The sequence below is a fragment of the Haemaphysalis longicornis genome, unplaced genomic scaffold, assembly GCF_048455015.1.
Source record: "Haemaphysalis longicornis isolate Haplotype H1 unplaced genomic scaffold, Haemaphysalis longicornis Haplotype H1 scaffold_10, whole genome shotgun sequence".
In the NCBI taxonomy this organism is placed as follows: Eukaryota; Metazoa; Arthropoda; class Arachnida; order Ixodida; family Ixodidae; genus Haemaphysalis; species Haemaphysalis longicornis.
Genome location: NW_027526204.1, coordinates 11,295,901 through 11,308,194, shown reverse-complemented (window position 1 = coordinate 11,308,194; position 12,294 = coordinate 11,295,901). Strand labels below are relative to the sequence as shown.

Genomic DNA, 12,294 nt, shown 5'->3' with positions numbered 1-12,294 from the left:
GCCAGCCTTTATTCCACGCATGTGGTAAAATGTGGAGAGGAGGAGGGATGATTTATGGCTTGGGCGGTTGGGTGGTTGAATAACTTTGGCTCTTGATAAAATGACCACTACAAACGTGCGAGTCGCGCTTCGGCTCTCAGACTCCCATGCTGCCACTCATAAAAACAGAAGGCACGAAGCTCATGGTTACAGAAAGAAAGTGTAAACTGCCGCGACGTTTCCACGGCCGCACGGTAATCGATCTGGTATGTAAATGTTTTCCTTCAAAGCACACGTATCGAGGTATCGCACCGTTACCGCTGGTGTCGAAACTGTAGTCACTGAACCAGTTACGATAATTTAATTTTGTAGAAATGATCAATAATAATACTTTTATTCCTACTCAGATCGCGCGGAGTGAGGCGCAGAGCGGTGCAAAAGGCACTCATGTCAATGTAGCCCATTCCCAATCTTAGAAGCTTCCAATGCGTTTACGTAGCCGTTAGTGTATTTCAAAAGAAATGAATACTAATAATAGTAGTTTTGTCCGTGCTCGGATTGGGTGGAGACAAGCTAAGATTGCTGCGAAAAGCGCTAATGTCATTGCAGCCCATACCCAACTTTAGAAGCGACGGACAAGTTTACGTAGCCGTTAGTGCAACCAAGAACCCAACAAATCCGTCTAGCCTTTGTTTCACCGCACAAATCGGCTCACAACACCATCAAAACATTCAAAGCACCGAAGCAAGCACCGCAAATACAACGGAAGGATGCGCAGTCCAATGCACCGGCTCATTCCACTAATGAGGGGAGCACCGAGTGGTGGCGCCACACGTCCAGCTGGCCGGTCTCTATGGCAAGAGGCCTAGGCCATCACTCGACCTTTAGTACTAAGAACATAATTTCAGAGCAACTTTAAAACAGTGCCGTTACGCCGACAAGGGCTGGCAGACGAAGAATATGTTGAGCTCAAGCAACGTGAGCTTGCACGGACTAATTTAGCAGGAGCCTTTTGCTTTTGAACGTCTGATCGCCGGAAGCTTCACATTATGTTATGGAAAATCGTAGGTTTGAGGTTGATCGCTTGCTACGGTAAGTATCTTACAATAGGAAATGACGACCCTTTGGTGGGTTTCTTGACTTGTCACAGAGAATCCTGAACTGTGCCGCTGGGTCATTTTCTATACAAATCTGACTTTTCTAGCTTCGCTGTCAATTCAAGACAAGACCACGTTAATTCAGGTGGAAATTAAACACATATTTATAGTTTTTGACCTGGCGCTGGCTCGGAAGCACTCAGTGATCTCTCAAAGATTTTGCTAGGATTTTGAAATCTTTGATCATAAGCACCATTGTCATCTTAATCTGCGTATACAGCTCACATCCGCGCATTCAGCACAGCGTCAGGAACACGCAAATGCACATGACCTAGAGCAGGCCACAGCCATCAACAACCGGTAGTTGTTACCTAATCATTGCGTCGAACTTCCGATAGCGCCACACCAGGAACTTGGTGCGGGGCCAAGATGATGCAGGTTGTACTCTCGCTGAGTGAACATTTAGTTTATGTGGCAAGGAGTGACACACGTACGTCTAAACTACAGCTGATCGTCAACTGTAGAAGTTGCGGTTTCCTTGTGACATTTGGCTGATAATTCGAAGCTTGTTAGGCGTTGAAGCGAGGCGCCTACTGCTGACAAAATTTAGGCCAGCTTTATTACGCCGACACATATTGTCATGTGCTCTATGTTCGCCAATTTGGTCAGTTTTACGATCTGCGGTGTGGCCAGTCGGTGTAGTCGCGTGGTCCCGGACCCGGACTCGTCTACGGGCCTCCTATCGGCAGCTCCTGGCTGCCTTGTTGTTTACAACGAAAGTGTTATATGCCGGAGTTCACGGAGCGGTTTACGGTGCCGTTCCTGAACTGACGCCAACAAAAACACCCCCCGCCATTTCGCACAATGGCCGCCTCCGGTTGAGCATGCTGACCGCCGCGAACTGCCGCCTTGCAGTGCCAGTCTGGCAAGCGTTCGATAAAAGCAGCGGTGTACACGGATAAAGCAAACGAACTGTATGTCACCGATCAGTGAAAGATGTGCAACGGCCCCGTTATGAAAGCCAGGTTTTAGCGAGTTACCGGGAGTGCGTAAATCGCCCAGGAACCACATTCGTAAAGACCGTGCGAGCCTAGCCGGTGGGTTGTCCTTATAACGCTTCACAAATCCGCTGTCCGCTGCGGCGAATGGCGCATGGTGGACGGCGTGGTGGTGTTCTACCTGCTTGCGTTGTGGGTGAATTGTCCTGCGGGGCACAGGGTTAGTCTGTCGCGTATTTTCGCGATGCGCGTCCGGGTTGGGGTTGTTAATACGAGAAGGCGTCGCCAAACCAGGCTCTGTCGCCTCCGTCATGTCTGGTAGCGTGGTGGTCGGCAAGCAAAAGTTTCTGTCTTGGTGACGACGACAAGAAGCCGAAATCAAACTTAACTAGTTTACTGCATGACGAAAGATGAGCCGAAGCAATAGAGAAGCAAACCCTTCCGGGCGAGGTTACATGACTCCACAGGGCGACAGCATGGATTCGCTGCTGCAAAACGAACTGAACCTATCCATCGATAGGGCGGGTTTTATAAAAAGAAGCCGTAACGGCTGCAGGGATTTCTGTTCACACGGCCTGAAAATAGTACAGACACACAAAATGCTCTTTCCCCAGTTCGTGAGGTCCGGCAGTGAGGTCCGCACATTGACCCTGAGAGAGGGGGAGAGGATATTGTACAACTACCGTCCGCTTCGCCGGTGCACGTCTCAACACGAAGAACCGTTGGTTTCGTGTTTTGCAACTTCCGCGACTCGCGTGATTGCTTCTTTTAGGAAGGCAGGCTTTCCGCAAGGCACAAGTGCACTACACGAAGCTTGCAGCAAGCGCAAAAAGGGTAGCCGCGCGCTGAATCGGAACAGGGTGTCGTTGGCGTTAATAATGTCCCTTGCTAGTGCCCCTCTCGATGATCGGAGGCATATTGCAAAATAGGCACTTCGAATTTACGAAGTTACATTTGCGAGTAGAGGAACATGCGCGACGAAAGAGCTTATTCCAATAATTTCTTCACCTCCGTGGTATTCACTTCCATTCCAGTGCGTTTGACAAAATGAGGATCCTAAATATTTTAACCGCGGAGCTGTTCTACAAGCCGTAAGTTCGCCGTTTCAGGAAAAAAATACGAAGAAGATGCCGAGCGCTCATGAGCGCGTGCCTCGCAGTGACCGCCGAGCTTCCTCGGCACGAACAGTGGTTTTAGGAAAAAAGCTGGCAGAAACCCCGACGAGCGAGAAAATGGCGAGCGCTCGTAAGCGCGTGCCTCGCGGCGACCGCCGAGTCCCCGTCTCGCGCTGTGGCTTTACCAAAGACGAAACTCCAGCGCTGCCGCCAAGCGCTACACCGCATGTAAAAAAAAAAATACTCCGGTGCTAATGCGAAAGCTGGAAAGACAGCTTGCTTGGGAGAGGTCACCGAGGCCGCCGCATTGTCTAGAAGCCATCATGAACAATTGGGGACATGTTTACGAGTGCGCTAATCTTTCCCGAGACGACTTGCAGATACCGCGACAGCTGCATAGAGTCGATGACAAAGAACTGGTGAAGGTGTACAATGCTCAGGGTGACTTTGAATCCGCCACTCGCCGCCAAGAAGACGAAGACCTCTTCGATGAATATCACGGTGGCTACTAGCACCACAACTATGCAAAGAAACAACGATAGAGAAACTTAATTATGCGTCCGGCAATGCTCACCTTCAACGCCTTCGGCATTCGTCTTGTGGGTGAGTGCAAACTTCCCTGATTTTTTTATTTTTTGAGTTCCCTCTGACGACGGACTAGCGTGATACGTGCGCGGTGTCGCTGCTCTAATTTCGCCTGACAGCATTCTGATTTGGTTATCTGGTGTATTGTTCGTTTAGTTTTTCAACGCAGGTACACCGCAACCAGTGTTGCGGAGTTACCAGTCCGGAATTGGAATGAATCCGGTATCATTTCACATTTTCGCGACCCCGGAATGGAATGGGAATGGAATTAAGCGCATTTTGCCCGGAATGGAATGGGAATGGAATTACATGTATTTTTCCCAAAATAAAGCGAAGTTTTTTGTCAAAATATGCAAAGATACGGAAAAGATCCCACCAGCCCAAGTTCAAATATTAGTAAGCCGGAACCTTGAATTTAACAGTAACTCAGTACTATTAAATTCGATTGGCTGATTACAAGCACTTTATATTTATAAGCAGCGATTCTACTACAATTATGTCCTTAAATATAGCGCTGCTACGAAGTTCGTCGCGATTCTCCGCCTAATAACCGCGGCTCTAAGCCGTTGGTATCCGTCGTGGGTAACTACCGCGGTGGCATCCCCCACCCCCCCCCCTATCTCTCCCACCAACTTCGCCTTTTTACTTTGGCGGCGCCTTCGCCCCGCCTGCGAGCTGTCTCCCCACGCTTCACTTTTGTTATTTGCGTCCGGAACCGTCGGTGATCGCATCCCACCTCGCCGTCATCGGGACGCTGGCGCGGTGCTTGTGTTCACTGCGAAATTTCGCATATCAGCATATCATCTCCCTTCGCGCTTCCGCCTCCTCCCCCAGGACGTTTTGCAATACTGGCCCGCCTGTCTAGACACTCGGATGCCTTTAACCGAAGCAGCGTCTACGAAGGCCTAAAATATTGTTTCGAGAATCCACCCGAAACAGGAGAGCCCATGTGATAGAAACTGCGGTCACGCCTGCGCCTACAAGCTGCACGCTGCAAGCTTTGTTTCTAAACGGTTCCGACCTAACGGACAGCGAACGCTAGCCACTTTCCCTTGCTTCCCCGACTCGCAAGGCAGTTTCCGTTGTAAATGTGACGTCAGCTGACGTGGAACGCGTGTTTTCCACGGCATCTCTTTTAATGACAGACAGCGAAGCGAAACCGGCTCTCAAACCCCTCTTTTAAGCAGCTCGTTTGTCAAGCGCAACACACAGGCAGAAGGCAACTGTATTAGTTTACTTTTTTTTTTTGTTTTTAGAAATGATCGTTGAAGCAGCCGCCATTTACACTTCGTGTTTTCAGAACTGAACGGCGAAGCGCCCATTTGGCTCACACCATTTTGTTACGTAATTTTGATGAATGAAACCAAAATAAACTTTTTTTCGACCTTTCACGGCAGCTTGAGACCTTTATTGCAGCATATAACATTCACGAGGAGACCTAATTGCGCTGCTGAGCACGAGGTCGCGGTTCGATTCCCGGCCGCGGCGGCCGCTTTCCTGATGGAGGCGAAAAGCAAACACGCCCGTGTGTACGAGATTTCGGCCTCAGGTGGTCAAAATTAATCCGAAGCCCTCCACTACGGCGCGCCTCATTGCCTGCGTTGCGTCGGCGCGTTAAACCCTACAATTGAGAGTTTTAGCCATAGGCGTGCGCACAGGGAGGGCCCAAAATCATCTTAGGGGGGCGCCAAATTTGCCCCGTACCTTTACCGAATCGAACCTGTCCCGCAGGGTTGTGACCGCGCGTGTGTTTTCACGACACTGGCAGCCGAAGAGCCATCATATGTTACCTTCCAAAAGCTGTTTATTTTCAGCCCCGGAAAGGCGGGGACCAAAAGCAGGCCGTCGTGAGAAACACGTTATCACTTAATTTTCATTGTTGCATCTATTGCGGGGTTTGTCCTCTTTCTACTTTTCCTTGTAAATAACGTACGTAGAACCCAGCTAAACAGCTGCGTAAAGAGAGGTTCAGAACTTTATGAAAGACAGATGTGTCATATGTTTCTGTGCTTTAGGGAGGATGGAAGTTCTTTCGACAGCACGTTGTGAAATCGATGCCGCATCCGCACTATAGTGCCTAGAATATACATTCATATATCCGCACTGGGACCTGCTCACACACGAAAGTAAAAGCTTATGCTGGGAAATATTTTGCATGGGTTGCAATTACATCACTGAAATAAAAATTTTATAAACATTCCTCGTCTTTGCTCTGGCATTCTGACCATTAGGCCTTCAGAGGGAAGAGGTCGGTAGTTGCCCGGGGGGAGGGTGGGGTGCGGGGGTTGGGGCGCTGCGGTAAGACTTCGACCCCCCTAATCGAGAACCCTGCGCTCGCCTATGGTTTTAGCATATCGTTACCGTGTTTACGCTACCGTTTACCGTGTTTGCGGGAGTCTACTGCGCAGCGTGAGAGTTACCGCGAACGGTAACTTACCGGCACAGGCTTCACCGTCGCCAGCGGCTTCCGGTAACACGGTAAACGGTAACGCAAACGCGGTAACGATATGCTAAAACTGCCTAATATATCAATGAGGACACCTACGCACTTTTTTCAGGTGTAGGGATTTCCACAACACTAGACTGACCGGCTGCCAAACGTGTCCTTCTAATATTATCGTTATCATTTTTTACATCTTTTCTTTCGGTTGATCGCCCAGACCAGAGGACACTTGGGGGAACCTTCATGGCTACTCCACTGCATGCAACTCCTCAAATTAGTTATACAGGCCTCAGTTATACAATTAGTTACGCAGGCCTTGGACTCAGTTTTGCTGAGTCCAAGGCCGCAACGCATTCTCTAAGTCCTTCTTCAGTTAGCTAGAGCCAAAGGTTGCGTGGTGCTAAAGTGTGAACAATCTCCCGATTTCTAAAAGAAAAAAAGACGCAGATTAGTATACGGACCAATGCACTATCCCAGTATACACTAACGAGAGAAAAAAGAATTCTCCCTGCGCATTGGTTTTCATCGAGACACCCATACAAAGGTCGCGCATACTCTAAGCACAGCCTGAACTTTCGCTCGTGCGCAGTGGATGGTACCTGACGCACGTAACTAAGCTTTTCGGCAAGGGCGACATTGCATACCTGCGCACACGCAACCACAGGAAGTTCTGAACCTATCCGTGCTTTCAAGGCGCGCTTGACATGCGTGAGTGCTGACGACCTGTGCGGCCCGTGATCCGTATTTGGTGCAAAGGCAGGACAAGGTGCTTGAGTGGTAATTCTTCCAACTGATACCACCAGATCCGGAGGTTCTGTTCCTCGTTAACAAAATTATAGTTCTAACCATGCTCTCGACCACTCCATACGCGTGTTAACTGCTTAAGGAATATAATGTCTTCAAGCACAAAAATAGAACATGTCACGTTAGCACTAACACATTCACAGTTAAACAATAATAAAGCATCACAACTCGTAAAGACATGCAAATACTATAATAACTACCTGGAGAACTGCCCCTGTGGGAATTAGTAGGGTGATTGCACTGAACGAGAAATGCCACAAATCCACTATCCCTCGACCTTGGTTACGTGTTTTGCGTATTTTAGCAGTTCTTAACGCGTGTAATAACATCAGCTTAATGGTGGGTTCATTGGTAACTTGATAATCACCCGATAAAACGTTGAAGAATTAGAGGAATGGAATTGAACTGCCCGGCAATTCCCGGGGTGGGAATGGGCGATGTTCCGGCATTTCGAAGAATTGAAAGGAATGGAATTGAGGCAACTTGTAATTCCCCGAAATGGAACTGGAATGGAATGGGGACGCCCATTCCGCAACACTGACCGCAACTAACAATCCAATGTATATTTTAAATTAGAAGGCTAGTGTTGCCATTGGTCATAACACATGCTGCGTAAAACGTTTTTGATATGTCTTGTGCGCTTATGCTTAAATGCATCACACAGGCCACTTAGGGCCCATCGCCAATGTGGTGCATCCGGAAAGGTAATACAAGACACGATAGGACAGAGCGCACTCGTTGGCTGCGAATGGCAATATGCGCGGCCTCACGTCAGCACTGCCTGGGACGCCTCAAGCGTCTGCGAACGTGAGCATGCCTTCGTAGCGAACACGGGTATGTGCTGGCCCGAGATCCCCATTGGCTACGACGCGTCATCTGACTGCTAACGCAACGTTAAAAAAAAGAGAGTGCCATCCAGTTGGAAACTTTGATAAGGACTTGTCTCTTCGACATGACCGGTTTTCACCATTCTTTACACTAGACGATTGCTGATGCAGTGAATTGTCAGACTCAGTTTGCACCGCGTATTGGTTAAAGGGTGTTTGAATGCATATTTTTCTGACAGCGAGACCCTGGTGTCCGGACCAACTGATGTATACTGAACATGTGTTCCGGATTGTTCACAGTGCTCTTCTTCTGCTGCAGTTACGGGTGAAAACAATAAGGGCTCAAAATAGAAAGCAAAGCCGTCATAAACTTCCACCACCCGAAGCCAAGGCTTTGGTGGCGCGAACTGCTTACTGGAAACGGGCCAAAGTTTCTCAGGGAACGCAACGGAAAGAAAAGAAAGATATGGTTGAACTTTTGCACTCTCCCGATGACGCTTTCATACACACATGTCTATTTTTATATCATCTAATGTGATATGATCGAAGTTTATGCAGGCAAAGTAACGATTTATTGAACGCCTGGGTAAAGCTTGTTACTATTCGGAACAGTAAAATGACCCCACTCTGCTAACTCGTGCAATTTGATGAATGGAACCACTTGTGACAATCAAGCTTGTCAGCCCTTCCTTGGAAGCTAAATGCGGCAAGTTATGTCAAAGTTGAATGCCTCGTTTGTTCAATATGGCGGACCGCTAGGCCTCTTTACACAGAGTAGCCCCGCCAACAACTGGCTCATGGCAGACAGCCATTAGCGACCGTTTTCCGCAATTTGGGCTTCCAACGGCTCGCTGAACGAGCGCTCTAAGCGAGTCGGTATTTTCGGTTTCATAGCGGCCTTGAAAGCTAAAGCGAACGCGAAAGCGGGCGTCGCAAAAACAAACCGGGTCACCGAACTTACCGCACGACGTCTCGGTGGCGGCACCGTCATCTTGCGGTTTAGGCTCCGGATACACGGGCGCCGGATCAACACCCGCGGTGCGTGACGGTTCAGTGGCCACACCATTCACCTGGGGAGCAGGTAGCGTTGGAGTCGGTGTAGCGTCAACGGTCGGCGAACCTGGCGGCGCCTTCGAGGAATCTTTAGCGCGTGGCGACGCTCGTTCTTTCGAGACCTTTTTAGCGCGTTGCACATCGCCGGTGCCGCCGGTGCTGCTGCTGCTACCACTACCGCTGCTCGACACGCCGGGAACCTTGATCTTGGAGGCCTTCTTGACCTTGTTGACCTTTCGGGCAGTTTTCGTCGGCGGCTGCGTGCTGGGGGAGTCGGGCGTCAATGGAGACTGGGGTGTTCCCGCCACCAAGGCGGTCGGTGTTTCGACCTGCGGTGAGGCCGGTTGGGAAGGTGCGGTGGAACGGGACGGGCTTGCTGGCACAGAATTGTCCGATTCCGAATCCCTACTGCCCCGGACCTTCTTCAAAAGCTTGTTCACTTTGCTCTCCGGCGAGCCTGCTTGGGGTGGCAAAGCAGTGACCAAGGGTTTGAGCGCCAGCGACTGCGGCTTCTCTGGCTTCGCAGGAGGTCTCTTCTTCTCGGGTAGCGGGGGAACATCAGCCTTCGGCGCTGTGGGCGGAGCTGTGTCCTTTACAAGAGGAGCGGCTGTCGGGTCCTTGTTCGCAGAAATTTCGGGAGTGGAAGGAGGCTCTTGAGCAGATTTGGCTGCTTCAGCCTCCTCAGGCTTTGCAGGGGGAACCGCCTTAGGTGGAGCACCAAGCGGTATCGGCCGCGCCTTCTTCAGCTCGAGCCTGCCCTGGGGTTCTTTGCACTTAAACTCTAACCGGCCAAGCGGCTCTTTTTTTCTGAATTCTAGCATGCCTAGCGCTGGCTTCTGGGTAGCCGTGGTGACATCGGTGTTATCGTTCTTTCGAGCCACTGCCGGTTGGGGCGTGGTTTTGGGCCGCTGCGTAGAGGAATCGAGGCTTTCTTTCGGGGCCGTTTGAAGGGAGTCTTGCATGGCAGCCTTTACAGTGGCGCTTGTGTCGTTCGAGCTCTTCTGCTGCGGTGCGGGCGGTAATGAAGGCGCTTTATCACTCGGATGAGGCGATGTTGCACTGGTGGTTGCTTCTGGCTGGACCTCTGGTTTGGACGGAGCATCGAGTTTGCTGGGTCGGGGGGTTGTGTCCATGGGACTTTTGGCGGCTTGAGGCCTTGCGGCTTGTATTTTCGGTTTTATTTCTTCTTCGTCGCGGGATTTCTGTTGCACTTGCGGTGTTTTAGCGAAGAGCTTATGCTTTTTTCGAGGCTCGGGTGTTGGTGGCTGACTGGAGAGCACCTCTGGACTGGCAGGCTCTGATTTGACTTCTTTCTTTACTATGGCCTGATCCTGGTCAGCTTTCTTACCTGTTTTCAGATGAGAAAGAGAAGGGAATATTTTATTCGCCTTCTGGCCTTTTTTGGCACTTGGCGGCTGGCTCGCTGTTGTAGGTGGCGGTGTCTTGTTATCCTGTGTTGGCTGCTTAGACAGATCGTCTTTTTTCGGCAAAAGTTCTAACGTTATGACAGCAGGTGAAATTTCGCGACTTCTTGGGCCTAATGAGTTGTCCATGGCGGGGTCACAGTGGCCGTTCGGCGTCGGCAGACTATGTACAACGCTTTCCACTTGACCAGATATCGCACTCACATCTCCCAGCGCACCTTTGCCCTTTCCCTTTTTAAGTTTCACAACGACGGTTTCGTAGATTTCACCCACTTTTGGAAGCTCAATCGTCCGTGTTTTTTCTTGATCCGTTACCGGCTTGTCAGGAGGCGTCTGAGGCACGAAGCTGTCATTTTTATTCCGCACGCGTTGGCCTAATCTGGCGAACGTTGCGGGTTCTTGAGGTACATTTGAAGTAGCGTTTTGTCGTTCTTCTGAGGCATCTCGGTTTCTCGCTCTACGCCTTCGGCGGTTGTCATCTACATCGTCAGTCACTGGGCTGCTCACATCGTTGATTTCCATTGAAGGGGCAAAATCATCACGCTTGATGTCTTCGACCACACCGGGCGGAGACTCAAGCCTCAAGATGTCATCTAGGTCCACGGGAGACTGAGCGGACTCCTTGAAGCTGCCGATGCCGGAGTCGACCGAGCGCGTGCTGTGACCCTGGCTGTCCTGTCTCGCCCGCGAGACGACCGGACTCGACTCATGGAATGACGGGTCTTCCCTAAACTTGACAACATGCCGGTGCCTGGTGATAATGCCCATTGACTCCCGCCTTTCCTTCGACCCCCTCGCGGGCCGCTGCGTTTCGAGAATGGCGGGACGTTCACGAACAATGGGTTTGTATTCGTCGTACCAGGTCGACACGTAAGTGGACTTGTAGTAGTTGGACATAGGCGATGGGCTTGACTCGCGTCCGAACCTACGCGTCGGTAGCCCAGGCGTTCTCGCTGGAGAACGGCAGCGATGGTAATCTTGGCCCAGACTTGATAGTACGTAGTTCGCCGTCGAAGACAACGCCGACGTACTCGGTCTGACCAGGCACTCCGTAGAACCCCAGCTGCCATCACGGAACCTCCTCGAAAGACCGGGATTGCGTCCTCTGGTAAAGTCTAAGGAACTCTGGTGCAGCGTGGGCCTGGAGCGCGAGGGAAAATCTGACGAAGAAACCGGCGTGGTGAAGACAGAGCTGGCGTAGTAAGGTGGACCACCAGGTGTCCGCGCCCGTCGTTTTATAGAAGACATATCCCGGCCACAACCGAAGGCGATGCACAGACCAGCAAGCACTGTCAGCGGCGTTCACAGGGAACGCTAGGAATCCACGTCTTCAATCACTTCCGTCCCAACGGCTCGTTGGTGGCGCACAACACGGCGAAGGGACTCGGCGCCGAGACATCGTCGGGTGAACGCGCACGAGCACCGAGGAACACCGTCGCACAAAAAGAGATGCTGGCTGTTCTGGGGGTCCTGGGAAGAGGCCGACGGTCGTTAGCGGGGGTGCGTTGTCGTCGGGTCTCGCGTTGGCTTCTGCGTGGCGGAGAGCGGTTTGCGCGCCACCGGCGGGGTTTGCGGCTTCGCCAAAGACTTGCCCGGGTGACTCGAGCAGCGGGGGAGCGCCCCTGGTTGTGGCCGCGTCCCGCCAGAAGAGTTGCGGGAACGCACGCGGATGAGGAGAAGGGTAGGGGAGAGACGAAGCGCGGCGGGAGCAGCTGTGTTCGAAAATATCGTGCCCACCTACCGCTACCACCTTGGGCCGCGGGCAGCAAAAAATGTCCGCGCTCCCTTCCACCTGGAGCCGGGCCAGGGCCGCGACGCCGGTCGACCCGAGACCCCGGGGTGCTGCCGTGCGCGTGCTTTAACGGAGCACGCCGGTGTGCTTTTCGGGCCGCACGTGTGAGCGCGTTTCCGCGAGCGTCCTCTGTTTTTACAGTGCGCGACGTATTCCCGCGGAACGCACGCATTGGAC

The 12,294-nt window shown here is 51.5% G+C and overlaps 1 protein-coding gene across 7 annotated transcripts in view; it reads right to left on the bottom strand.

The window, feature by feature from the left end:
- Positions 1–12,294, bottom strand: part of LOC144158171 (putative protein kinase C delta type homolog) — a 493,518-nt gene that overhangs the window by 117,125 nt on the left and 364,099 nt on the right. For 2 of the 7 annotated variants that reach the window (XM_077688847.1, XM_077688846.1), the window contains exon 1: positions 8,810–11,979. The exons of 3 other annotated variants lie outside the window; for them this stretch is intronic. In XM_077688847.1, coding sequence (XP_077544973.1) covers positions 8,810–11,573 — 2,764 coding nt within the window. In that variant the 5' untranslated portion in view covers positions 11,574–11,979. Of the gene's footprint in view, positions 1–8,809; positions 11,983–12,294 lie in introns of those variants that run through there. 2 more of the 7 variants (XR_013319963.1, XM_077688848.1) reach the window with 2 other exon arrangements.